We start from the raw sequence: 27147 nt of genomic DNA on the forward strand, positions 1-27147 counted from the left end.
ATGAAGATTAAGCTTCAAGGCCACTCTCGCCCCAGGATTTCACAGCCCTGGGAGGTACCCTAGCATCTTAAGCAGGAACCTAAGGTTGCTTAAGTTTTAAGCCTTGGAAAACCTCTTTGCATCAAGTCTGCAAACCTGTCTTATGGCAAAACAAAACTTAGAATATGCCTGGTGTGCTTGAAAGGTTTTTTTTTTTTTTTCCCCTCAAGCATTTGATTCCAGACAGGCCTAAATTATAAGCAGTTTAATCAATATTGTCTTTAAAAACAAAGATATTTGCATGCATACTCTAGGGTCAGATTCTCCCCCCTGTCTAGACCCAGCTTTAGAATTAAATGGGGAGGTTGTTTATTGATTTGAAATACTTAGTATTTTTTTTTTTTGCTTGACTTGTTCAATAAAACCAGATCTTTGTTTTTAGTGTGGAAGACCATGAGAGGTCAAAGAAAGTCTTTATAAGTTAAAATGTTTAAATCTTAATTACCTGTTCAGGTGGTAAAAGTGCCGATCATGGAAGGTCATCGCTCTTCTGCTTCGAGCAACTGAGCTGTTTCCCTCTGAGACATCATTCCACCTGCTGGGGATCAGTGACGGACAGAACACAGGCTGGAAGCGAGCTGAGCAGGAAACAAGGATGTGACAGATAGATAACTCTCTGACTCAGCTGGAGTCATGTTTTGTTTTTAATTTTTTTTTTAATCTTTTATTTAATGAATATAAATTTCCAAAGTACGACTCATGTGTTACAATGGCTTCCCCCCCATACCGTCCCTCCCACCCACAACCCTCCCCTTTCCCACTCCCTCTCCCCTTCCATTCACATCAAGATTCATTTTCGATTATCTTAATATACAGAAGATCAGCTTAGTATACCTTAAGTAAGTATTTCAACAGTTTGCTCCCACACAGAAACATAAAGTGAAAAATAATAGATGATTTTTTTTAAATGATGATGAAATCAGATCAGACCTATTGTCATGTTTAATCCCAGTGAGAGTCAAGTTGGGAATTGATAATTTCTTTCTTTCTTTTTTTTTTTTTTTTACAGAAGATCAGTTTAGTGTACATTAAGTAAAGATTTCAGTCGTTTGCACCCCCATAGAAACACAAAGTGAAATATACTGTTTGAGTACTCGTTATAGCATTAAGCCTCAGTGTACAGCACGTTAAGGACAGAGATCCTACATGAGGAGTAAGTGCACAGTGACTCCTGTTGTTGACTTTACCAATTGACACTCCTGTTTATGGCATCAGTAATCTCCCTATGCACCAGTTATGAGTTTCCAAGGCTATGGAAGCCCCTTGAGTTCTCCGACTCTTATCTTGTTTAGACACGGTCATAGTCAAAGTGGAGGTTCTCTCCTCCCTTCAGAGAAAGGCACCTCCCTCTTTGAAGACCTGTTCTTTCCACTGGGATCTCACTCACAGAGATCTTTTTGCCAGAGTGTCTTGGCTTTCCATGCCTGAAATACTCTCATGGGCTTTTCAGCCAGATCCAAGTGCCTTTAGGGCTGATTCTGAGGCCAGAGTGCTATTTAGGACATCCGCCATTCTATGAGTCTGCTGAGTATCTCACTTCCCATGTTGGATCACTCTCCCCTTTATTTATTCTATCGGTTAGTGTTAGCAGATACTAGACTTGTTTATGTGCTCCCTTTGACTCTTAGTCCTTTCATTATGATCAATTGTGAACTGAAATTGATCACTTGCAGTAGTGAGATGGCATTGGCACATGCCACCTTGATGGGATTGAATTGGAATCCCCTGGTATGTTTCCAACTCTACCAATTGGGGCAAGTCAGCCCGAGCATGCCCCAAATTATACATCTCTTCCCTCTCTTATTCCCACTCTTATGTTTAACAGGGATCACATTTCAGTTAATTTTCAACACTTAAGAATAACTGTGTGATAATTACAGAATTAAACCAGTCATATTAAGTAGAACAGACAAAAAAAAAATACTATGAGGGATAATGTATTAAGTTGTCCATTAGCAGTCAGGGCTATGCTGATCAAGTCACCATTTCTCATAGTGTCCATTTCACTTCAGGAGGTTTCCTTTTTGGTGTTCAGTCAGTTGTCACCGATCAGGGAGAACATATGGTATTTGTCCCTTTGGGACTGGCTTACTTCACTCAGCATGATGTGTTCCAGATTCCTCCATTTTGTTGCAAATGACTGGATTTCGTTGTTTCTTACTGCGGTATAGTACTCTAAAGAATACATATCCCATAATTTCTTTATCCAGTCTACCGTTGATGGGCATTTAGGTTGGTTCCAGGTTTTCATCCTATTTATTTGAATGAGACAGAGACAGGCAGAGATCTTCTACCCACTGGTCCACTCCTGGAATGCCTGCAATAGATGGGGCTGAGCCAAGACCTGAGTCTGAGCCTCCCACATGGGTGGCAGGGATCTAAGTACTTGAAGCATCACTGCTGCGTCTCAGGGTTTGCATTAGCAGGAAGCTGGAATCAGAAGCAGGTCCAGGGGGCCGGCACCGTGGCACAGGGGGAAAGCCGCCTGCTGTGCCTGCATTCCTTATGGGCACCGATTTTAGTCCTAGCTGCTTCCACTTCTGATCCGGCGCCCTGCTAATGTACCTGGGAAAATAGAGAAAGATGACCCAAGTTCATGGGCTCCTGCAACCCATGTGAGAGATCTGGAAGAAGTTCCTAGCTTCTGGCTTCAGCTTGGCCTAGTTCCAGGTGTTGGGGGTCATTTGGGGAGTGTTTGAGGAGATGGTTATATATATACACATTGAAGCATTACACAATGTATAGATGTGTTACTTTTCATCACTATAATGAACCATCTGAGCAGGCTTCTCCTGAAAGGAAGAGGTTTATTTTACACATGGTTCTGGAGTTCTGGAGGTTCCCTGTGCAAGGCTGGGTAGCCTCATTGGTTGATCATCTGGTACAGGTGTTCTTGTTTGTAGGCTCCACAGGTGGCCCAGAGCATCAAATGACAAGGGAGCAGGTGTGTCTGCAGGGTCTCTTATGAAGCCACATGGATTGCATATGGGGTCTCCACGCTAAATGTCCAGTCGAATCCAATCGCCTTCTAAAGGCCCCATCTACAAACAATGTAAATAGATTAAGTTACCACTTTAGGGGCTGGCGCTGTGGCACACTGAGTTAAGCTGCTGTCTGCCACGCTGACATCCCCTGTGGCACTGATTCGAGTTCCGGCTGCTCCACTTCCAATCCAGCTCCCTGCAGATGGCTTGGGAAGGCACCAGAAGATGACCCAGGTTCTTGGGCCCCTTCACCTATATGGGAGACCCAGAAGAAGCTCCTGGCTCCAGAGTTCGGGGCCCGGCTCTGACCATTGTGGCCATTTAGGAAGTGAACCAGTGGATGGAAGATCTTTCTCCCTCTGTCTCTCCTCTCTCTTTACATCTCTGACTTTGAAGTAAAAAATATACATATATTTTAAGATTTATTTATTTATTTGAAAGCCAGAGTTACACAGAGAGGAGAGGCAGAGAGAGAGAGAGGTCCTCCATCCACTGGTTCACTCCCCAATTGGCTGCAATGGCCGAAGCTGTGCTGATCTGAAGCCAGGAGCCAGGAGCCTTTCCCGGGTCTCCCACATGGGTGCAGGGGCCCAAGGACATGGGCCATCTTCCACAGCTTTCCCAAACCATAGCAGAGAGCTGGATCGGAAGAGGAGCAGCCGGGACTAGAACCAGAGCCCATATGGGATGCCGGCACTCCAGGCCAGGGCATTAACCTGCTGCGCCACAGCGCCAGACCCAGTAAAAAAATACTTTTTAAAGAAGTTACCACCCTCTTAGTACTGTTAACATAATACCTTGGGGACCAAACTTTTAATATATGGGTCTTTAGGGGGCATTCAGCATCCAAATTAATACACAAAACATAGCAATACATGTAGCAAAATATCACATAGAACTACATAAACATGTACAATTTTTATGTATGAGTTAATACATACATAATTAATAAAGTTAAAAATGTTTTGGTGATTTAAAATTGTATTAACTTATTTTCATTTTATTTGAAAGGTAGATAGAGAAATAAGCAGAGAAAGAAAGAGAGATATCTTCAATGTACTGCTTTATTCCCCAAATGCTTATAACAACCAAGGCTGAGCTGGGCCAAAGCCAGGAGCCCGGAACTCTCTGTGGGTCTCTCAGAAGCATGGCAGGGACCCAAGTACTTGAGCCATCATCTGCTGCCTCCCAGGATGTGCACTTCAAGGAGGCTGGATATCACACGGTTTGCAGGCATCCCAAGTGGCAAGGCTCTAAGGAATTCTAGTGGACTACACAGTTCTCCTAGGAGAGCTGTAAAAAATACACACGGTTGTCGCATAGTGTATGTGGTAGCTACTATGTCACCTGGCAGATACCACAATCTGCCAGTGCTCAAGTGTCTGATAGAGGATGGTGTAGTATTCCCAAATAACCTACACACATCCTCTGTACGTGTCACATCTTCTCTAGGTTACTTACACTACGGAACACAACGTATATGCTATATAAATCGTTATTATACTGTTTTATTTAGGGAATAATGCCAAGAAGAAAATGTCTGTATACATGCATTATAGGCATAGTTTGTCTTTGATTTTTTTTTTCTTTCAATAATGTTTTGGCCCACAGTTGATTAAACCCAAGGATGCAGAACCGACAAATGTGGACAGCCAACTGTACTGATCCTCTTGGGTCCCTGTTGCCTTACAGATTTAGAATTTCTTTTTCTTTTTTTAAAAATATTTATTTTATTTATTACAAAGACAGAGTTACAGAAAGAGGTAGAGACAGAGAGAGAGGTCTTCCATTCACTGGTTCACTCCCCAAATGGCTGCAACGGCTGGAGCCAAGCCAATCTGAAGACAGGAGCCAGGAGCTTCTTCCGGGTCTCCCACGTGGGTGCAGGGGCCCAAGGACTTGGGCCATCTTCTACTGCTTTCCCGGGCCATAGCAGTGAGCTGGATCGAAGAGGAGCAGCTGGGACTAGAACTGGTGCCCATGTGGGATGCTGGTGCTTCAGGCCAGGACTTTAACCCACTGCGCCACAGCATCAACCCCCTAGAATTTCTGAGGTTGGGGCTTAAGAATTTGCTTTACAAAAAATAAACTTCCTTGTTGCTTCTGAAAAGCATCTTGATTTGGGAGCAATTATCCTTACCCAGTTTTCCCCATCCCCAAATAGGTCTTAGATAAATGAATATCATATGAGCGAGAGGATATAGCTTGTGTTAGTGTACACTGAGGAATATAAACTTTGCTTTTTTTCCCAACAGAGAAATGCGCATTTTTTACAAAAGATTTTTTTTATTTGAAAGGCATAGTGACAACGAGGTTAGTGTGTATGTGTGTGTGTGTGAGAGAGAGAGGGGAGGGGGGCTCCCATTTGCTAGTTTACTTCCCAAAGGCTGGGGCTGGGCCAAGCCAAGGCCAGAAGTCTGAAACTCCATCCAGGTCTCCCACATAGTTGATAGGGGCCCAAGCACTCGGGCCCTCTTCCACTGCTTTCCCAGGCACATTACCAGGGAGCTGCATCAGAAGCAGAAGATCTGGGACTTGAATCAAACCCGTGCTCAGCTATGAGCTGCCAACATCTCAGATAGTGGTCCAACCCGCAGCACCACATGGTGGCCCCAGGGCCTTCTACTTCTGTGTACACAAGATTAAAAAAAAAAAAAAAGGCATATCACTCTCAACCTTGGTCACTGACATGAGCACAATTGGCCTTAAAAAGTTATCGAGAATTGCAAAGTATGTTTTTGACAGTGTCATTTAATAAATAGAGAGTTCTAGAACACTGAAGAATGGGGCAATTCAATCTTATTGGTGATCCCATGGTGCCCTGAAAATGTAAGTAAAGTTCTTTGAAGATTTAATTGAAGAACCTCTAAAGCATTTTCCAAAATGCCCTTGTCCCATCCTATATTATATCTCGGTCTTTTTTTTTCATATATAGTTTTTTTTTTTATTTACTTATTTATTTGAAAGGCAGAGTTACAGAGAGAGAGAGAGAGAGAGAGAGAGAGAGAGAGAGAGGTCTTCCATCTGATGGTTCACTCCCCAATTGGCCACAACGGCCAAAGCTGCGCTGATCCAAAGCCAGGAGCCAGGAGCTTCTTCCAGGTCTCCCACGCTGGTGCAGGGGCCCAAGGACTTGGACCATCTTCTGTTTTCCCAGGCCACAGTAGAGAGCTGGATAGGAAGTGGAGCAGCCAAGACTCGAATCGGTGCCCATCTGGGATGCCGGCACTGCAGGTGGTGGTCTTACCCGCTATGCTACAGCGCTGGCCTCATATGTCAGTCTTGAACATGCAGTCCCCAAAGCAGGAAGATCCAGGCCAGTGCTCTGAACTGATAATTTCACCCATTTTTCTGTGAACACTGACATTCTAATAAATTGAGCATCCCCCAAGTTCAAGTTCCTGATATTGTGGGTGAGAAAACAGGCCTAAGAGGGCCTTTCACAAGGTTTTACACAGAACTGAAACTTATGCAGTCACTTGATCATTCTTTCATAAACACTGTACTTTAAGAAATAAAAAAGTATGCACTTATTTGAAAGGCAGAATGACAGAGAGGGAGAGACAGAGATCTTCCATCTGCTGATTCACTCCCCTTATGGCCACAATGGCCATGGTTGGGCCAGGCTAATGCCAGGAGCCTGGAACTCCATCCGGGTCTCCTATGTGGGTAGCAGGGGCACAAGCAGTTGGTCATTTTTCCACTGCTTTCTCAGGCACATTAGCAGGGAGCTGGATTGAAAGCGGAGTGGCAGTGGGACTGGAATTGGTGTGCATACGGAATGCCGGCTTTGCAAAAGGCAGCTTATTCCACTGCACCACAATACTGTACTCAACAACTCCCACTTTGTAACAGGTTGCTTTACCTGCCTTCTGCTCCTGTATTTACGATTCTTCATGCTTTTCCTTGTGGAACAGTCATATTTCACAGAATCCCAGAAACTGGTAGACCAAGACAGATTTTTAACATCACTCTTGACAAAGAAAAACAACAACAAAGAGCGCGCGGGGGGGGGGGGGGGGGCGGCGCCATGGCTCACTTGGTTAATCCTCCACCTGCGGCACCGGCAGCCCCTATGGGGGCCGGTTCTAGTCCCGGTTGCTCCTCTTCCAGTCCAGCTCTCTGCTGTGGCCCGGGAAGGCAGTGGAGGATGGCCCAAGTGCTTGGGCCCTGCACCCCATGGGAGACCTGGAGGAAGCGCCTGGCTGCTGGCTTCGGATTGGCGCAGCGCTGGCCTTGGCAGCCATTTGGGGGGTGAACCAGTGGAAGGAAGACCTTTCTCTCTGTCTCTCTTTCACTGTCTAACACTGCCTGTGCAAAAAAAAAAAAAAAAAAAAGAGTCCAAGGGGTGAAGAAACTTTCTCTTTATTACACAGCTGTTAACAGACCTTCAGTGACAGGAATTCCTCTGTCCCAGTTCTGGAGGTTGTGCAGGGTGTTCATTGGGTTCTGAGCTTACCTGGAAGGAACAGACTGAAAGAAAGGTGGGGAGAGTGGGGAGGGAGCAAGATTTCTGGTGTCTTTTTTTGGTAAGGGCACTAGTCCCACCATGAGACTCCCCATCTAGATCTAATCACACCCCAAAGGCTCATTCACAAATACCATCACACTGGTGTTGAGGATTTCAACAGAGGGATCTGAGGGCTAGGGGGACAAAATCCAGCCCCTAGCAAGAGCCAGATTTATGGCAGTTCCAGACCGGAACCAGCACCCGGGATAACTGGGTTCAGTAACACTGGCTATTCATATACTGAGGTCACCACTCCCACCCAAGTCTCGCCAGTGGCCCAAGAGAGGTACGATGAGGGTGCTTCAGCGAGTTTGCAGAAACAGGAAACTCAAAGATAAATTTATTTTGGAACACATTTGTTTTTGAAACGCATGCATACTGTTTTCATGATTTGCATTTTCCACGAACTTTTTGAAGGCCCCTGGTAACTAGGGGAGCTAAAGTCGCAGCGGGAAGCAGCCCTCTGAGCATCCAGTTGAGCAGAGAAAGAGTGAACAGGCTTCCAGCCGGCAGACATCAGAGAGGATCCCGCAGGCGCGGGAACAGGAGGGCAGGGCTCCCTAACGAAAGGGAAAGGCGCCGGTTGTCTTTGGGGACTGGGGCAGAGGCAGTTTAGCAACAGGGAACTGGGCACGCAGGGAGCCGCGCAGAACAAAGCCGCAAAGTCCAGGCTCTGTCCGCTTTGTGGATGGTTGTCTGCCTTTCTGTGAGTTTCCTGGGAGTGGGGACCCCGCTCTACATTGAAATACTTGAAGCTAAGGGGACTTGGTCCAGGTCTCCGCAGGAGGTGGTACATAAATCACAGAGCACTTAGAGGACACAAAGCCAGCAGAGCCCTCGCGGTGCCGGTCGTGAAATGGGCCAGTAGAAGGCTTTCCCAGGGAAATGGAAACGCCGTGGAGGACGAAGGCAGAGGAGAGCAGGTCTCCTGCCAGCGACGCGAACAAGAAAGCAACATCTTTTCTTAGACCCCGCAAGGAAGCGGGCCTGGTCTCTGAGGTCGGCGTGGTCCCCAAGGGTCTGGGGCGCCCCTGGGAAAGCAGGGCAGGGATGAGGCCTAAGGACCAGGGGTCGCGGCCGCTGTCTGAGGCGGGGTGGGGGGGTGGCAGCAGCGCGCGCGCGCTAAGGGCGCGCCCTGCACCGGGGCTCGCGGGTGGAGGCGGGCTGCCTTGCTGAGTCCTTCCCCGCGCCTTGCGGGGCGGCCTTCGGCACCCCAGGACTCCCGACGATTCATCCCGTTCGTGCCAAAACCCATTTCCAGAACCAAAGAGGGCGGTACCCGCAGGAATCTAAAAAATACCCCGCAGGGGCGGGGGATCACGGCAGAGCAGCGAGCTCTCAGCGGGAGGCTGCAGGCCGCCCCGGCAGCGCAGCGCGATCCAGGCGCGCAGGGTGCCCAAGGCCCGAGGGAGTCCCACCCCCGCCGAGTTGCGGCCCCCGACCCACCCCGCGCACACCCGCGCGCCTCCCGGCCACAGGGTCTACACGGGGGCGGGGAGAGCAGGCTGGGGGCGGGGCCTGGCGCGGGCTGTTCCGTGCCTTGATTGGGTGTGGGCGCAACAGGGGGCGGTGCCTTGGGAGGTTCCGAGGGCCGCCATTGGGCGCTGCGGGAGAGGGCGTGGTCTGTTGAAGTCAGTTCCGGTCGGGGTAAAACCCCCGGGGCGGCGGCGAACGGGGCTCAGATGCTTCTGGGTCGCGGTGGCTCGAGCAGTGTGGTCCGTGCGTTTCAGCTTGAGAGCCTAGAGCCGGAGCACCCGGACGAGGGATGGCGGCCACCGCGACCGCCGCGGCCACGGGCAGGCTCCTCATCCTGCTGTTGCTCGGGCTCACGGCGCCCGCCGCGGCGTTAGCCGGCTATATCGAGGTAGGGACCGGGCGAGCGCCCAAGCGCCGTGTCGCGCTCCCGGGCTGCGCGGCCTTGGGGGCGGGCGGCGGGGCTGGGGGCGCGGCGCGGGGGTTCGGCGCTGCGGCGGGGCTGGCGCGTCCTCCCCCGCCCGCCCCTGCTTGGCGCAGTACTTAGCGCTGGAGGTCGGGCCGCCGCCGCCGCCGCAGAGGCCAAATGAAAGGCGTCGGGGCTGCGGGGGGCGGCGGGCCGCCCCAGCCCCCTTGCCGCGGCGCCGCCACGTCCTCCGGGGGACCCCCGCGTCGTGCCGCCGCCCGCCCAGCCCTCCCCCGGGACGGTGCGAGCGCCTCCCGTGCGTCCTGCCGGCCCCGCCGCTGCCGGGGGCCCTGCTCGGCTCGGACCTCGGTGCGGGGGGCGGCAGGCGCGCAGACCCCGCTCGCTTGCCTGGTGCGGCGGCGGGCGCAGGCTCGGCCGAGCAGGTGCCCTTGCCCGTGGGGACGCGGCTCCGGGGAGCGGGGTGCCGGCTGCTCCGCTCCGGGTGCTGGCATCGGGCCGCGGCGGGCACGCTGAATCCAGCTCTTCGCCCGAGTGGAGGAAAGTCGGGAAGACCCCTCTGAGGCGGGGGGTGCCCACTGCCCGCTTTTTCGGGGGTTTCGGCCCAGAGGGCGAAGGTACCCGTGAATCCGTTGTAGAAACTCCTCCACGTCGTACTTTCGGGGCGTCAAGATCTCGGTGGTCGGGCCCCGGGGGTAACCCCGCGCGCAGCTTTGTGCGGCCCCGGGGCGCTTGGCGGGAGCTGAGGCGGCTGGGAGAGACGAGAGGGGCCGGGGTCGCCCTGCCGCCCTGTGGGGCCCCGTCTGTCGCTGGGGGATCGTGGGGCTTTCTTTTTACGCCCCTCTCGGAAGAGCGCTTGAGCCGTGGCACCGGAATGTGTGTTTCTGCCGTAAATTCTTATCCCCGTCGCCGCTTTACAAACTACAATTGGTTTTCTGCGTTATTTAGCTCACTGAGAGAGGGAGGGAGACCCGAGACTGGATTTGACTAAAAAGGCATTGAGAGAGGTTACTAATAATAATTAAAAAAATAAAAATACAAAACAATCCGAAGAATGCATTCGCTTCCACAGGAGGTTGCATTCATTTCCACGGCTAAAATAGATCTACACAAGGAAAGAGAAAAATTCTGAGGAAGCAGCCGAAAACCTCGTATTCATCCTGCTTGGAGCTCTGTGCAGACTCTGGGAGAGGAGGAAAAAAAAAAAAGGAGCTAAGCCTTCCGTAGGAATTGTTTATACACACAGGCTCTTAAATTATGGTTTTAGTCTGCACACCAGGGTTGAGCCGTCCATCTGTGATCCCCAGTAAGATGTCGCCTGAGAACGGGCTGGGGGAGTGGGCCGGGAGGAGGGGAACACGGGTTTTCTGTGGAGGACGGGGCTTCCGTGGGCCGAGGTGTCAGAGCCTGGCTGCAGATCCTTGTGGAATGGGTCCCTGCAGGCCCCGGCGAATTCCGGAGAAAGGGTTCCCAGCTGTCAACAGTGTTTAATCAGCACGCCAACTCTGCGGGAGAAGCCAGGACCAGAATTAGATGCGGACTGGATCTGATTGTTAGCCGGAACACTGTTCCGTTGGAAAGGGGAACAGAAAGTAGGAATGGACCGTTTCTGCGAGGTGGATGTTAAATGCTGTTGTGGTAACTCCTGTTCTTTGTCAGTGTATTTTTTTTTTCCTACACCTAATAAAATTCTCTTTCAGGCGGGCTTTCTTTTTATCAAGCTGTCAGAATTTTATTCACAGGTGCAGAATTTGACTTTAGTTTATCTGCCGTCAGACGATTGCGGCAGAAGCCTTAATTTAGACAAGAATGGCCTGAATCAGGATGTCTGTGGATAGGCCCTGATTGAGATTAGCCAAAGGGATTCTGGCCAAATCCCTGATCAAGTTGCTTGGCACAGGGTTATTGATTGGCGAATTTTTAGTGTTGCTTGGTGTTGACTGAGTTAATCTCTTGCACCTGTTCAGAAGAACAAGGCCCACCTCTGTTGGTGGGGTCACTTCCTCTCTGGAACCCGAGATAAGTTCTCAGTGTGTGCGTGCTGCGTCTGAGAATCAGGACGGCGCAGATTTGCGTGGAATCCCTGGACCCTGTCAATGGATGCTTGCGAATCTGAGAGCCAGAACTTGAGTTCATTCGGCCACATTTGAAAGTAAGCGGATCACTTGGGTGCCAATTTTCAGGACACTGGAACCCACATTAAAATACGACAACCAAGGCGCAGGAGAGAAGGCTTTGTGTGGTCCTTCTAGAAGGCAGGGTGGGAGTTTCTGACTATTTTCGGGAGATCCATTGGTGGTGCATCTGTTAAGGAATCCATCGTTATTTCTTCTTAACTGCTAAAAACCCTCGATTTCATAAACAGTGACTCATTTTCTCAATTCCTTCTTTTGGGGAGGGCACTGGCTGCATTTGCATTCGAAGCTGGACTGTGCCTTAAGTCTAGTCACATGTGGCCATTGAGTTTGCAGTGTGGCTGAGAGATGAATTTTTCATCTTACGTGTTTTTAATTGAGTTTACATCTAAAAATTGATCCAGCAATTAGAAATCTTTTAACTATAAGCAACTTGGTTTTGTGACTCTCCCGTTTTAACTGCACATTTTATGAAATCTAAATGCGGATCAAGTATTTCCTCTGAAAATTTAGCTTCTGAATTGAGATGTACCGTTAGCGTGAAATACACATCAGCTTTTGATGAGTTTGTGTATTTGTAATGTGGTGACTTTTGTATTGATTCCATTGAAATGACAGTATTTCAGACATTAGGCTAAGTAGGTTGTGCTAAAATCAATTTCATCTATTTTTTTAAGGGTGGCTACGAGAAAATTTAATACCAGGTGTGTGGCTTACATTCTGTTTCAGTTGGATAGTGCTGATTTAAAGGCTTGCTTTAAGTTGATTGTGCATATGTTTTTATTAGCACAAGTTTTGACTATTATGTTTCCTAATAAAGTCTTACATGAAGTTGATCTAGCATGATCTTGTTGGGACAATTTTGAGTATGTTAATTTTTTGTTACTTTATTCAATTAAATTTTTTTGTCTTGAAATAACTTCAAGCTTAAAAACCACAAGCATTGTAAAGACGACTCTTGTACCCTTTACCCAGAGTCAGCGATTGTTAACAGCTCCCCTACTCAGCTTGCTTTATCATGTATTCTGTTATCATTATTGTGGGGTTTTTTTGCTGAAGTACTTGAGAGTTAGTGGGGGACTTCCTCCCCTTTATCCCGAGTAAACTCAAGAGTGTGTTTCCTAGGAACCCAAGGTATTCTCTCACAAAATCTCAGACAGTTGTCACCTTAAAGAAATTTAACACTGACACAACGCTTGAATTAAATCTGTATTCCAGTTTGTCAGATGACTACTTAGTGTATTTTATGTTATTTGAAAATGTGATTTTTTTTTAAAACCAAAGAGTTTATTGGCGGTAGTACACGATAGGTTAACTTTTTTCCCAAATATGATTCTTATCTGATGTTGTTTGGATTTTGGAGAAGCATAAGACAACTTACCAAAATTCTTTGTTCTTTACCTTTACTGAATTCTGAGGCTTTTGTATATTTTATGTATATAAAAGGTGGCACGTATTATTTTATGTATATAGGTGGCACATATTCTTTGTGAAAAGTTAAAAAAAAAAGTGCAAATAAACAATAAGAAATGGATCATCCCCTGAAATCGTATTCTCTAGGGAAGTGTCCCTGTAGGCATTTTGGTCGTATATGTGAGTTTTATTAAAAGAGCAAATACTGCACGCTGAAGCTGGTGTGTAGCAGTTATGGTTTTGAATTGTCCTACAAGGAACCACTGAAAGAAGATAATATGTTCTGCGTGACAGGAAGTAGGAGTCAATCTTTGTACCGAAATTGTAGTTGCTATGGAGGGGCTAGTAGAGAGAATTCTAAATTGCCTGTAATTCAATTTTGATGCGTTGTTTTTTTAGTGAGATAAACTAGATTACCTTGGAGTTTAATTAAATTTAGTATATTGTACCTTGATTTATGGCCTATGATGGAAAGTGGATCATGAGGTGCATTCAGATAGAAATGGATTCCAGTCCTTTGTATCAAGTACAACTGAGTATTACTTTTGCTAAGGTGATTTTTCTTATGTGAGCATCATGCAGTCTTTTTTTAAAAGTCATTTTAAACATAGTGTAATCTATGTTTTGAAATATGAAGATTGGAAAACTCGCCGACGTTTCATTTGTTACTCATCCTCGTATGTGTTGAACCCCTGTTCCATATGTAGTAGATCCTAACAATGCATTAGTAAAAGCAGATGTGGCAAGTGCTTTTCACTGCACAGAACATGCTTGCTTTGAACTTCCAGGCCCCACCCTGGACATTCTCATTGAGTACATCTGGGATGCTCAGTATTGAAAGCTCCCCAGGTGATCTGGTGTGCAGATAGGAAAACACCACACTCATTTGGTAGGTTATGTGCACACGCCTCCAGCAGTCTGGTGGAGTGACGGTTCCTATTCCCGCCTGAAAAGGGAGGGGTTGGAGGGCACACAGCTTGACCAGAGAGTGACTCTGTCCATCCGTTCCTAAGTCATCTACGCTTTATTTCCTCTCTGCCACAGTGTTTTATGTTTCCCTTTTGGTTGAAGATTTCTTTCTTCATTTTTCTTTTTTTTTTTTTTTTTTTGACAGAGAGACAAAGGTCTTCCTTTTTCCGTTGGTTCACCCCCTAAATGGCTGCTGTAGCCGGCGCCAATCCGAAGCCAGGAGCCAGGTGCTTCCTCCTGGTCTCCCATGCAGGTGCAGGGCCCAAGCACTTGGGCCATCCTCCACTGCCTTCCCAGGCCACAGCAGAGAGCTGGACTGGAAGAGGAGCAACCCGGATTAGAACCAGGGGTGCCAGTGCCGCAGGCGGAGGATTAGCCAAGTGAGCCGCGGCGCCGGCCCATTTTTCATTTTTAAAGCTTTATTTATTTGATAGGCAGAGTTACAGAGAGAAGGGGGGAGAGGGAGAGGGAGAGAGAGAGAGAGAGAAAAAGCGAATGAGCGCTTCCATCTGCTGGTTCACTCCTCAGATGGCCACAATGGCAGGAACTGGGCTAGGTTGAAGCCAGGAGCCCCATCTGGGTCTCTCACATGGCTGACAGGAGCCCAAGCTCTTGCTTCCTCAAGTGCATTAGCAGGGAGCTGAATTGGAAGTGCAGCAGCTGGGACTCAAACCGACACTCATTGGGTGCTGGTGTTGCAGGCAATGGCTGGCCCCGTGTCTGCCTATCTTTACCACTACCCAAAACCTGATAGGAATCTTTTCTTTAAAAGGAACTAATTTCACACAGGTTACAGTATATCATGATCCAGTAAGATACCAAAATGTTAAGTGACTCTTTGAAGGATTTAATTACAGAGGACCTTGCCTATTTATTTTTCATTAAAAAAAAAAAAAAAACTTATGCCTTCTATATAATGTGCAAGCTCGCTCTCTCTCTGGTAGTTAGTTGTTTCATCCTTGCCAGAATACAGAACAGATAAGAAATTAGGAGGCAGGCGGGTGTTTGGAAGAGAAAGGCTGCTGGCTCCCGATTCGCAGTCACCGGCTCGTGAGCGTGTGCCTGGGATGAGGCTGTGGTCAGTTAGAAAAGCTGCCGGTGTGTGAGCCGGGTACCTGTAAGCGTGAGTTCTGCAGCTCACCACAGCCTTTCCCGGGCTGCCTCTCCCGTGGTCGCAGAGGACACGGTCTACTCTGACAGTGCGCACAGGAAGAAGAAACCGTTCTCAGAGGCCACGCACAAGATTCCTGGTGCTCACTGGACGAACTGTCAGATGCTGAAGCCTCAGCAGGGGTGACGGTTCCACCGGGAAAGGCTTAGACTCCTCGGGACCTGCGTTCTGCAGCTGGGCCTGTCTGGGAAGTGGTGGCTGTGAGTGTTAGTAACTACCCAGGGTGTACTACAGAGCTGTTCTTGTCGGAAGTCGATAGCTGAGCTGGCTGAAAGAGGAAGAGGTGACCCTTCCTACCTGAGTCACCTGTGGTGAAATGGAGATGATGGAGAAAGCTCTCTCACCGTGTGTGTGAGAGTGTGTGAGGTACTGGTACTTCATTTTGGAGGGATGACACCATCTGGAACAGAATGGCTGGAAGGGAGGAAAATAGGAAGTTTGCCATGACACATGGCAAACATGGATACAGTAATGGAGATATGCAGCCCCGGCAAGAAGATGGGGGATTTAATCGTGGTAAAGAACATGAATATTTTCGAAACCGTCATGTTGTTTAATGATGGGGATTCAAGAAACATGTCCGTAGGCAGTTTTGTCTGGATGGACATCCTAGAATGTGCTTAGACAGCGTGGACTAGGTGATGCAGTTGCATGGCACTGCTGTTGTGTATGTGATCTGTAGCTGGCCTGAACATCCTTACCAGTGCTGGCTGTATTTCTGTTCTGTGTCTGGTGGGCTGAACAGATGACTTGGCGGGGCTGAAGTGGGGCTTTGCCTGATGAGATGGGCTGTCCGGACCCTCTTTTGTTTTACCGCCTTTAATCGCATTTGCAACACAGTGTAGCTAAATATGTAAAACACAACACCCACTACCCCTTTTTATGCCATCTTCACACTTCTCATGTTTGCTTTACCCTTAAAAACACACATACCACAGACCCAAGATATTACAAATAAAGGCCTCATTTACATGTTCTAGAAGTAATGATTATCTTGAGTTGGGAATTTGGCATTCTCATTTGTAATGTTCATGAAACTTGCTCAGGCTCTTTCTAGATTTGAAATAGATATTTACCATAGGCAGTGTTGTTTGAGCATATGTGGATACTTTAAAAAGTTTATGAAAAACAATTTAAAAATTTGGTGAAAAAAAATTATGAAATCCACACCTATGAAGGTCTGTAGAAAGTCATGGGAAATGTGTACTATGAAAAAGCTGCACAGATTACAAGGTTTTTTGAACTAAAACCAGTTTATCTTTAAGGTTCATTTTCCCACAAACTTCTAGAATACCCTCATATCATGTTGATATTAGAAGGTGTATATGGGAGCTAAAATTGGAAAACTTTGGTGTGAATACAGAGTGTTGATTACTAGAGGCTGGGAGGGGTGGAGTAATAAAAAGTTCGGCAAAAAAATAAAATAGGGGAAGCTGGGTGTGGTTCATTAATTGTGATAAATACTAGTAAGAGATGTTAGGGAATGGGAGGAGAGTATGTATTACTGTCTCACACTTTTGTAGATTTAAAACTTCTGAAAATAGAATGTTATTAATAAAAGGCAAATATTTGAACTGACATTAAGGATAACCCTATACTCAGGGAGATACTAAGCACCCTTGCTGCCCTTCCTAACATTGAAAACTCTTGCTTGAGCCTTAAAAAAATTTTTTTGAGCTTTTTAAAATTTAAAAGTACATAAAAGGAAATAGCTCAGTGTATTTCCATAAATCCACACTTGTGTGACCACCAAGGCTAAGATCTAGAACATCGCCGGCATTTGCCTTCTCTCCCCCAGGAGTAACTGTTACCCTGACGTTTATGCTAACCACTTCTTGCCCTTTTTTTGTCGGTCTGCTGCCTAAATATTTGCTCCTGAGCACAACATAGGCTTTCAGCTTTGTCCGCATGGTGTCCTTCAGTGCGTATTAGTATGTATTTGGTGCTGACTAAGTATGTTTCTGAGAGCCATGTGTGTTAAGTGCAGTTGTGGTTCATTCATTTTCTTTGCCGTATGGTGTTCCATTGTATGAATAAACCAGTTTGTTAGTGGTTATTTGAGCTGTGCCCAGTTTGAGGTTATTCAGATAATGGTGTTCTTGGCTGTGGCTTACCTTTTCACTCTCAGTGATGTCTTTTGAAGATGTTCTTGATTTAAATGTCTATTCTTTTCTTTTTTTTCCTTTGTTTAAAGAAAAAACGCTCGGTGCTTTTTGTGTCCTGTTTGAGAAGTCCTTTCCTACCCCGAGGACATAAAGCTATCCTCTGCATGTCTTATTAGGAGCTGCATTGCTTTCCTTTTCACATTTAGAACTGTAGTTCACGTGGAACTGGTTTTTGTGAAGAGTAGGAGACTTTTAAGATTTATTTATTCCGAAAGAGTTAGAGAGAGAGAGGGAGAGGGATCTTCCATTCACTGGTTCAGTCTCCAGATGGCCACGATGGCCGGCACTGGGCCAGGCTAAAGCCAGGACCTGGGAGCTTCATCTAGGTCTCCCATGCGGGTGCAGGGGCCCAGATACTTGGGCCATCCTCCACTGCCTTTCCCAGGCCCTTAGCAGGGAGTTGGATTGGAAGTGGAGCAGCTGGGACACAAACTGGCGCCCATTTGGGATGCTGGTGTTGCAGGAGGCAGCTTTACCTTCTGTGCCACAGTGCTGTCCAGGAGTCTTTGTTCCTGTTTTTTTTTCCATATGGGGATCCAGCGGCACCGTTTACTGCCCAGGCTGTCCTTTCCCTCTGTTCTACTCAGCCGCTTTTGTGAATCACGTATCGCTATGCGGTGGATCTGTGTCTGGCCTCTCTATTGCATTGATCTTCATACTTAAAAGACAGAGTGACAGAGACAGACAGACAGACAGACGTATATATCCATTTTCCATCTGCTGGTTCACTCCCCAAATGTCTGCAACAGGTGGGGCCGGGCCTGAAATGCATCTGGGTCTCTCACATGCGTAGCAGGGACAGACGTATTTGAGCCATCGGTTTCTGCCTCCTAGGTGCATTCTTGGGAAGCTGGATTGGAGGCGTTTGGACATGGGTTGCAGGTGTCCCACGTGGTGGTCTAACCTGTTGTGCCTCAATTCTTGCTCCAACCACTGGGCTTTTTTAAATAAGGTTTTAAATAAGGTGTTTAAATAAGGTTAGTAGAACAAGCTATTCTACTTTGGTTGTTTTGTTGTTTTGAATAGTGTATTGGCTATTCCTTAATCCTTTTTTTTTTTTTTAAAGATTCATTTATTTAAAAGACAGAGAAATTGAGGTATCTTCTATCTGCTGATTCACACCCCAACTAATCGCAATGGCCAGGGCTGGACCAGGCTGAAGCCAGGAGCCAGGAGCTTCATCTTTCTCCCATGTGGGTGGCAGGGGCCCAGGCACTTGGCCATCTGCTGCTGCTTTTCCCAGGCGTATTAGCAGGGAGCTGGATCAGAAGTGGAGTCGAACCTATATGGGATGTTGGTGTTGCAGGTGTTGCAGCTTAACTTGTTAGGCCACAACACTGGCCCCAATCTTTTTTTTTTTTTCCCCAAAATAAATTTGCCACGTTTCACCAGCAAAAACTACCTTTTGGAATTTTGACTGGGAATGCATTAAGTCTGTAGTGCAGTTGGAAGGAAACTGACATTTTTGTAAGGTTGAGTCTTCAAACCAGGAACAGGGCATTGATCTTTATTTGGGTCCTGTCTGACTGGCGAAGGACTGGAGTCAGGAGCTGGAGTGGGTATTGAACCTAAGGTCCTCCGGTACAGCAGGCAGGCATCTTCACCGCTAGGCCAGATGTTTGCCCCAGGTTGCAAGTTTTGATATACAACGTTTTCATCGTCATTCATTAAAAAATTGGTTTTCTGTTGTGATTCTGAGGTTTTGACCCATTAATTACATAAACATACATTTCTTAATTTCCAAATATGTGGATTTTTTTTTTTTGTTATTTATTTCAGGCTTAATTACTGTGTGGTCTGAGAGTTAGTCTGTGTGTCTGTTCTTTTGAAGTTAAAACATATATGGTCAAGTTTACGGCAGAATTTTCATGTGTCCCTGAAATGTATATTATGCAGTTGTTTCTGTTTTATATTTGTTCTGATCACAATGCCTTCATGTTATGTTAATAACTGAGAAAGGAGGAGAGGCAAGATGGCGGAATAGGAAGGGAGCACACTGATAGTCCGGGGAGAGATAGTTTAATAAAAGTGGAGATACTGCAGGTTCAAGGAAGAGTAGGGGAGGAAACAGCAGAAGAAACTCTTCCAGAACGCGTGATTCACAGCGGACCTGTGTGGAGAGCGTGGGAGCCCACAGTTTGGGACACCAGCGGCAGACTCAACACACCAGCGCTGGAACACAAGGTGAGCCGAACCTCAATAGCCCGAGACACCGGCAGGCAAGCAGAGAGAGGAGACTAGAGGGAACGACCCCCGGGGGGGAAAAGTTCACCAGGCTAACTGGAAGAGAGAGAGAGAGAGAAAAAAAAAAAAGGTGACTGGTACGGACACGGGTTTCTCTCTCTCTGCTCACCTCTCAAGGGCGAGCAAGACAAAGAGCAGGCGCCATCTTGGACATACGTCATAAGCAGAGCGACCTCAGGTCTGCACCGGCCCTGAGCCTAGCAGAAAACCCTGACTCTGGGCGGGGCAAATTAACAGGAGATTAGGACCTAGTAAATTTGTGGTGCTACTGAACTGAGACTGTGAAAAAAGAGACGGTGGGGGAGAGAACTCACGGAATTCACCTGAGTACTCTCCAGAGACGCTACAATTCCGTAACTTTGGCAACCCAGTGGGAGACTGAAGGAGAATTTGAACCCACTCTGAGGGCCAAACAGATTCCCTGTGTGGTCCTTGGGAAAGAGCTTCCGATCTCTGGCTCCTGTGGGTATATCATTTGCCTGCTAACTACCTCCAACTTCGTTCAGCTGTGCGGAATTACTTCCCTTTTGAATCAAAAAAAGAAAGAGAAAGAGAGATTTACCACTCCTAACCTGGGAGTGTCACCTTTGGGACACCAAACAGAGCTCCCAGGCCACACCCATCTCAAGCCCTAAGGCTCCATCAAAAACAGATAGTCCACTTAATCTAGAGTCATAGTATAACAAGAAAAAGCACCACAGTGAAGAAACCAAATATCTCCAATATGCCAAATAACAAATGCAAAAACCGAGGTAATAAAAACAAGGAAGTCACCATGACGCCCTCAAATGAAAAAGACACCCCAATTCAAGATTATGAAGATGATGACATAGAAGAAATGCAAGAAGCAGATCTCAAAAAATTGATAAGAACATTAAGAAGTTCTCAAAAACAAATTCTTGAACTACATAAAGCCTTAATGGACAAGATAGAAAATCTCTCTCGTGAAAATGAAATATTAAGGAGGAATCAAAATGAAACGAAACAATTAGTACAACAGGAAACTGTGATAGTGACTGAAGTGAAGAATTCAATAGATCAAATGAAAAACACAATAGAGAGCCTTACAAACAGAATGGGTGAAGCAGAAGAGAGAATATCGGACTTAGAAGAGAGAGAACAGGAAAGGATACAGTCAGATCAAAGAAAAGAAGAGGAAATTAGAAATCTAAAACATATTGTCAGGAATCTTCAGGATACTATTAAAAAAACCAACATTCGGGTTCTAGGAGTTCCTGAAGGCATGGAGAGGGAGAAAGGATTAGAAGGCCTTTTTAGTGAGATATTAGCAGAAAATTTCCCAGGTTTGGAGAAGGACAGAGAAATCCTAGTACAGGAAGCTCACAGAACCCCTAATAAACACGACCAAAAGAGATCCTCACCACGACACGTTGTAATTAAACTCTCCACAGTGAAACATAAAGAAAAGATACTAAAATGTGCAAGAGAGAAACGTCAGATTACTTTCAGAGGATCGCCAATCAGACTCACTGCTGACTTCTCATCAGAAACTCTACAAGCTAGAAGGGAATGGCGAGATATAGCCCAGGTACTAAGAGAGAAAAACTGCCAGCCCAGAATATTATATCCTGCAAAGCTATCATTTGTGAATGAAGGTGAAATAAAGACGTTTCATAACAAACAGAAATTGAAAGAATTTGTCGCCACTCGTCCAGCCCTGCAACAGATGCTTAAAGATGTGTTACACACAGAAACACAGAAACACGGTCATCAGTATGAAAGAAGATAAAGGAAGGAAACCTCACAGCAAAAGATCACAGGGAATTCAAAGCATATATTAGAACTTATCTTTGGCAAATGGCAGGGCAAAGTTACCACTTTTCATTAGTCACATTGAACGTTAATGGCCTGAACTGTCCAGTTAAAAGACACCAATTGGGATTTGCTTTTTAACCTGATGCAATTTTAAATGATGCTTAATTTTGTTTTTAAATTTCAAATCCTAGCTCTTACCCATACATGGAACAACAATTAAATTGTACATGTAATTCGCCACTTTGCTACACTAACATTGTTCCAGGGGTACTTATGATGTACTTTTGAATTTTCTATACATGCAATAATGACATTTGCTAGCAGTTTTATGTCTTCCTTCCCAATATGTATGCATTTTGTATCCTTTCTTTGTGTTACTGCACTGTCTAGTAATTCCACCATAATATTGAAAAGTAGTGGTGAGAAAAAGACACTTCCCCCTTTCCCCAACTTAAGGGAAAACTGTCCAATTTCACTATTAAAGTTGGTTTTGGTAGATATTCTTTATCTAGATGAGGAATTTCTCTTCTGTTTCTTGTTTGCTCAGTTTTTTTATGCCAAATATCTTTTACAAAAGTTGATGTAACCATTTAACATTTTTGCAGTTTGTGTAGTATGTCCAATTTATTGATTTTTTAAAATGCTGACAGCCTTGCTTACGTGGGATAAATACCACTTGCTTGTACTACATAAAATTGTTGGATTTTACCTATTATTTAAAAAAAAGAGAGATTTCTAAAGGCAACCCAGAGGAATCCTTAATCCAGTTCTTCATTAGAAGAGATGTGCAATTCGGGACATGCTCAAGCTGACTTACCTCAAACGGTAGAGTTAGAAACATACCAGGGGATTCCAATTCAATCCCATCAAGGTGGCATGTACCAATGCCATCTCACTAGTCCCAGTGATCAATTTCTGTGCACAATTGATCATAATGATAGGACTAAGAACCAAAGGGATCACATAAACAAGAATAGTGTCTGCAAATACTAGCTGATAGAATAAAAAAGGGAGAGAATGATCCAACATGGGAAGTGAGATACACAGCAGACCCATAGAATGGCAGATGTCCTAAACAGCACTCTGGCCTCAGAATCAGCCCTTAAGGCATGCGGATCCAGCTGAAAAGCCCATGAGAGTATTTCAGGCATGGAAAGCCAAGACACTCTGGGGAAAAAAAAAATGAAAGATCTCCACGAGTGAGATCCCAGTGGAAAGAACGGGTCATCAAAGAAGGAGGTACCTTTCTCTGAAGGGAGGAGAGAACTTCCACTTTGACCATGGCCTTGTCTAAATATTATCAGAGTCAGTGAACTCAGGGGGCTTCCATAGCCTTGGAAACTCATGACAAGAGCCTAGGGTGATTACTGATGCCATAAACAAGAGTGTCAATTTGTTAAGTCAACAACAGGAGTCACTGTGTACTTACTCCTCATGTAGGATCTTTGTCCTTAGTGGGCTGTACATTGAGATTTAATGCTATAACGCGTACTCAAACAGTATTTTTCACTTTATGTTTCTGTGTGGGAGCAAACTGTTGAAATCTTTACTTAATGTATGCTAAACTGATCTTCTGTATATAAAGAGAATCGAAAATGAATCTTGATGTGAATGGAAGGGGAAAGGGAGTGGGAAAGGGGAGGGTTGCGGGTGGGAGGGACGTTATGGGGGGCAAGCCATTGTAATCCATAAGCTGTACTTTGGAAATTTATATTCATTAAATAAAAGTTTAAAAAAAAAAAAAAATAACTGAGAAAGGAGTGTTTGACATCCCACTGTGATTTTGGTTTTTTCTCCTTGTGGTTCTGACAATTTTACTTGTTTATTTCGATGAGGCCAGGTTATCTCGTGTATAAAAATTTAGATTTGCTCTGCTTCCCTGAAGCAGTCAACCTTGTGGAATTAAAATTTCTTTATCCTAAGTAATGTTTTTAGTTTTCTCAACACTTTGTATAAAATTTCCATTTTTGTATTTTCATTTTTTAAAAAGTTAGTACAGTCTTTGTCTTTTAATTGGAATATTTAATCTATTTCCATTTAATCTGACTACTGATACTATTTGGTTTTTATCTATTTTTTAAAGATTTATTTATTTATTTGAGAGACAAAGTAACAGACAGAGGGAGAGACAGAGAGGTCATCCATCTGCTGGTTTGCTCCCCAAATGGCTGCAATGGCCGGAGCTGGGCCGATCCATAACCAGGAGCCAGGAGTTTCCTCTGGGTCTCCCACGCAAGTGCCGGGGCCCAAGGACTTGAGCCATCTTCCACTGCTTTCCCAGGCCACGGCAGAGAGCTGGATCAGAAGAGGAATGCGACACGAACCAGCACCCACCTGGGATGCTGGCACCTCAGGCAGAGGCTTAGCCTACTGTGCCACAGTGCCAGTCCCTCTTTAATCATTTTAAAGATTCCATTCCTGATCTTGAATGTTGTTGATCTTGTGATAGTGAATATCATCATAAGTTACTGGAGTTTGTTGTCAATATAATTTTTCTCATGAAGATGTTGTCCCTTTTCTGTTGGCTACTTTTAAGCTTTTCTTGTTGAATCTAGTTTTCAGGAATTTTATGTAACTAGGCGTGAGTTTTTAAAAATGCATTTTCCTTGTAAAACTGCTTGAATGATTTGCGGTCTTTCATTTGTTTCAGAAAGTCCTTAGTCACTATCTCTTTAGATATTTAAGTGTCTGTTTAAATATTACTTCTGCCTAGTTCTTTCCTTCTGGCGTTCCAAAAAAGAACATCGTAGACACTGCCATGGCACCCTGTCTCCTTGCCTCCTTTGATTGCTGTCTTCTGATCCATCTTCCTGCTCACTGATACTTTCTTCAGCTATATCTAATCTACCATTAAATCAGACCAGTATATTCTTAATTTCATTATTGAAGTTTTCAGTTTCATAATTTAAAATTGGTTATTTTCATTCTCTACAGATCATAGCTGAAATTCTCAACCTGTTTTCTTTCTTTTTTTTTTTTTTTTATATTGTTGAACATGAAGAATAGTTAGAAAATCTGTGTCTCGGGGCTAGCGCTGTGGTGCAGTGGGTTAAGCACAACCTGCAGCACCAACATCCCATATAAGCACTGGTTTGAGTCCCAGTCATTCCACTTCAGATCCAGATCCCGGCTAATGCGCCTGGGAAAGCAGTGGAGGATGGCGCACCCATGTGGGAAACAGAATGGAAGCTCCCAGCTGCCGTCTGGCCCAGCCCCAGTTGTTGCGGCTATTTGGGGAGTAAACCAGCAGATGGAAGATCTCTGTCTCTGTAACTCTGCCTTTCAAATAAATAAACAAATCTTAAAAAAAAAAAAAAAAGATTCTGTATTCCTGGCTAGCATATGCCTGGCAGTTGAGACACTGGCTAAGATGTCTGTGCCCCATCTCAGAGTGAATTTGATACGTGGCTCTGGTTCCTGGTGCCAACTTCCTGATGTAGTCCCAGGAAGGGAGCGGGGATGGCTCAGGTATCAGATTTGCCACCTGCACTGGAGACATGGATTGTGAACCAGCTGAGGGGAGAGCCCTCTTTCTCATTCTCTTCTTCTTCCTCTCAGATGAATATAGAAAAATATATCTTAAAAATCTGTGTCTTAGTAATTCTAGTATCTGCTGTCCCTGTGAATATTTTCCTTTTTTCTTTTTCTGCTGATTTTCATTCAGGTTACTTTTGTCTCCTTGTTTGTCAAATTATTTCTTATTATGTGCAAGGCATTTTATTTATTCAGCTGCTGATGGAGTAATTCGAAGCCTAGGCTCATGTTCTGCCCCGGGACTGTTTTTCATTTGCTTCTGACTGGAGTTTGAGGACCCTGGCAGGTGGGCTCACCTGGACTGAGGTGCTTGGAAGCTGAGCCGCATTCCCTTGCACTCCTGTCGGGTTCTGCTGTGCCTCAGTAGGGTTCAGTCTGTTTTGGGGTGGCAACTCTAAACCTTAACATTTTCCAGCTGTGCACCCCTTAGCCCTTGTCTGCAGGCCGTTTCCCCTTAAGGACTGCTGGGCTGCTCTCCTCAGAATCTTCAGCATTGCCAAAGAAAAAAGCCCCATAGGTTGTACTCACCTCCCTCACAGGGGTCATTAAAAATCACCTTGAGTTCTATCTTGACTTTTCACAAATGATTTTTTTTGTAGTTCTTAACTGTGCACCCTGTGTTAAACAGAAATATTTGATCATTGTGAAAAATTTAGAAAATGTAGATAGCAAAAAAATAATTAACTGTAATTTACTGTTCAGATAAATATTTTTTGTGTCTTTACTTTTCAAAGGGTAGATTCATTCTTAAATGTTTATAGCCCATTTTCCCTCCATTTAACATAATAAATTTGTAGGCCATTAAATATTTTATAACATCACTTTTAATTGAATTATCCTTCATGGTTTTGACTTTTGAACTCTCTACAATTTTGAATCCACAGAATCCACCCCTCCAAATACCCCTTCATACCCTGAGTTTGGATTTGGGTACTTACACTATTGACTAAACACTTTGAGCTACTGAATGAGGATATTGTCTGACAGCCAGTGGTTGGATGTGCAGCAGTATTGAAACTGTTATCTGAATATTGTACTGCATGGTGCCCTCATTTTCTAAGAGTGAGTGAAAAACCTGGGAGGGAAGTTCTTAGTTTATTGATAAGCACATGGTTTGATAGTGTATTTATTAATATGGTGCTTCTTGGTAATAGGTTCTTTGAGCTTAAGTGAATGCTCAGTGGACTCAATTATGTGGGAATGTTTTTAAAAGGGTGGAAATAAATTTTTAAGTATTTTTTTTCCCTCTATACCATTGGAAGTAATTGAGATTTGATAAATGTTAGTGTGCTGGTAGCAGGCTCCCCAGATAACGTGCATATCTTTATAACTTGCCTGTGTTTACAGAAATTTCGTTATGTGTGGATGCAGGGGACTGCGTGGTCTATAATTTATTTGATCCCTTTATAATTGGACATGTGTATGTCTGATTTTTCTCTAATGGTAACAGCATGCAGTCAATACCTTTAGAAAAAAATCCTTTAGCCATATCCCAAAGTGATATTTAAGAGAACCTCAAGGTGAAGCTTGTTTAAAATCTGGGACTTGATCAGCTGTCATTGGTTCCTTTGGAGTTCTTTGTAGTCGTCATCACTAGCAGACGGGCACTGTGACCGAACAAATAGCCCTGGGACCGAAAGTGCTAGCTCGTTCCAGAGCCGCTAAGTGAACGGCGCTTTGTAGGTTGTTGGGGACGTGGCCGTCAGTACTTGTGCAGTCTTGTGATGTAGATTATTTTCATCTGTCTTGTCTGTTTTCTTCACCAGTGTACAGGGCTTGCTTCCAGATCATTTACGTTATGTCACCCACATGATACAAAACACACAGATTTGTCTTGTGTGTATATGGTAAAATATACAGATCATTTAATTTACCATTTTAGCTATTTAAAAAATGTGAAATCTAGCCTGTAAAATTTTAAGTGCATTACACACTGTTATAACTCACGGGGACGGGGTTGCACAGCAGATCCCTAGACTGACTTGTCCAACAGCAATGCCCCTTTCCCAGCTCCCTGCTCCTGGCAGCCTCAGCTCTGTCTGCTTGACTGTGAATTTGACTGTTTTGGGTACCCTGTGCGAGGCGACCTGTGCAGATGAGCATTTGTCCTCTGTGCCTGACTCATGTTCCTGACGCGGTGTCCTTCATTCGGCAGAGTTTCCATCTCCTTTAAGGCTGAACAGTACTCCGTTTTATTTAATAAACACCATTTATTCAGCGGTTGGTGACATTTAGGTTGTTCTCATAATCTTTGCTATCCTGAGGAATTTTGTAGTAAACATGGGTGTGCAGGTGTCTCCTTGAGGTCAA

General features: G+C 45.2%; 1 protein-coding gene across 4 annotated transcripts in view; it reads left to right on the top strand.

Moving 5' to 3' along the window:
• The first annotated feature begins 9213 nt into the window (after positions 1 to 9213).
• APLP2 (amyloid beta precursor like protein 2) overlaps positions 9214 to 27147 on the top strand; it is a 75633-nt gene continuing 57699 nt past the window's right edge. For all 4 annotated transcript variants that reach the window (XM_070065594.2, XM_070065596.2, XM_070065607.2 and 1 more), the window contains exon 1: positions 9214 to 9397. In XM_070065594.2, the coding sequence (XP_069921695.1) occupies positions 9299 to 9397 (99 nt within the window). In that variant the 5' untranslated portion in view covers positions 9214 to 9298. The remainder of the gene's footprint in view (positions 9398 to 27147) is intronic.

The sequence above is a fragment of the Oryctolagus cuniculus genome, chromosome 1 (genome assembly GCF_051225735.1).
Source record: "Oryctolagus cuniculus isolate XC-2025 breed Fujian yellow rabbit chromosome 1, ASM5122573v1, whole genome shotgun sequence".
Classification (NCBI taxonomy): Eukaryota; Metazoa; Chordata; class Mammalia; order Lagomorpha; family Leporidae; genus Oryctolagus; species Oryctolagus cuniculus.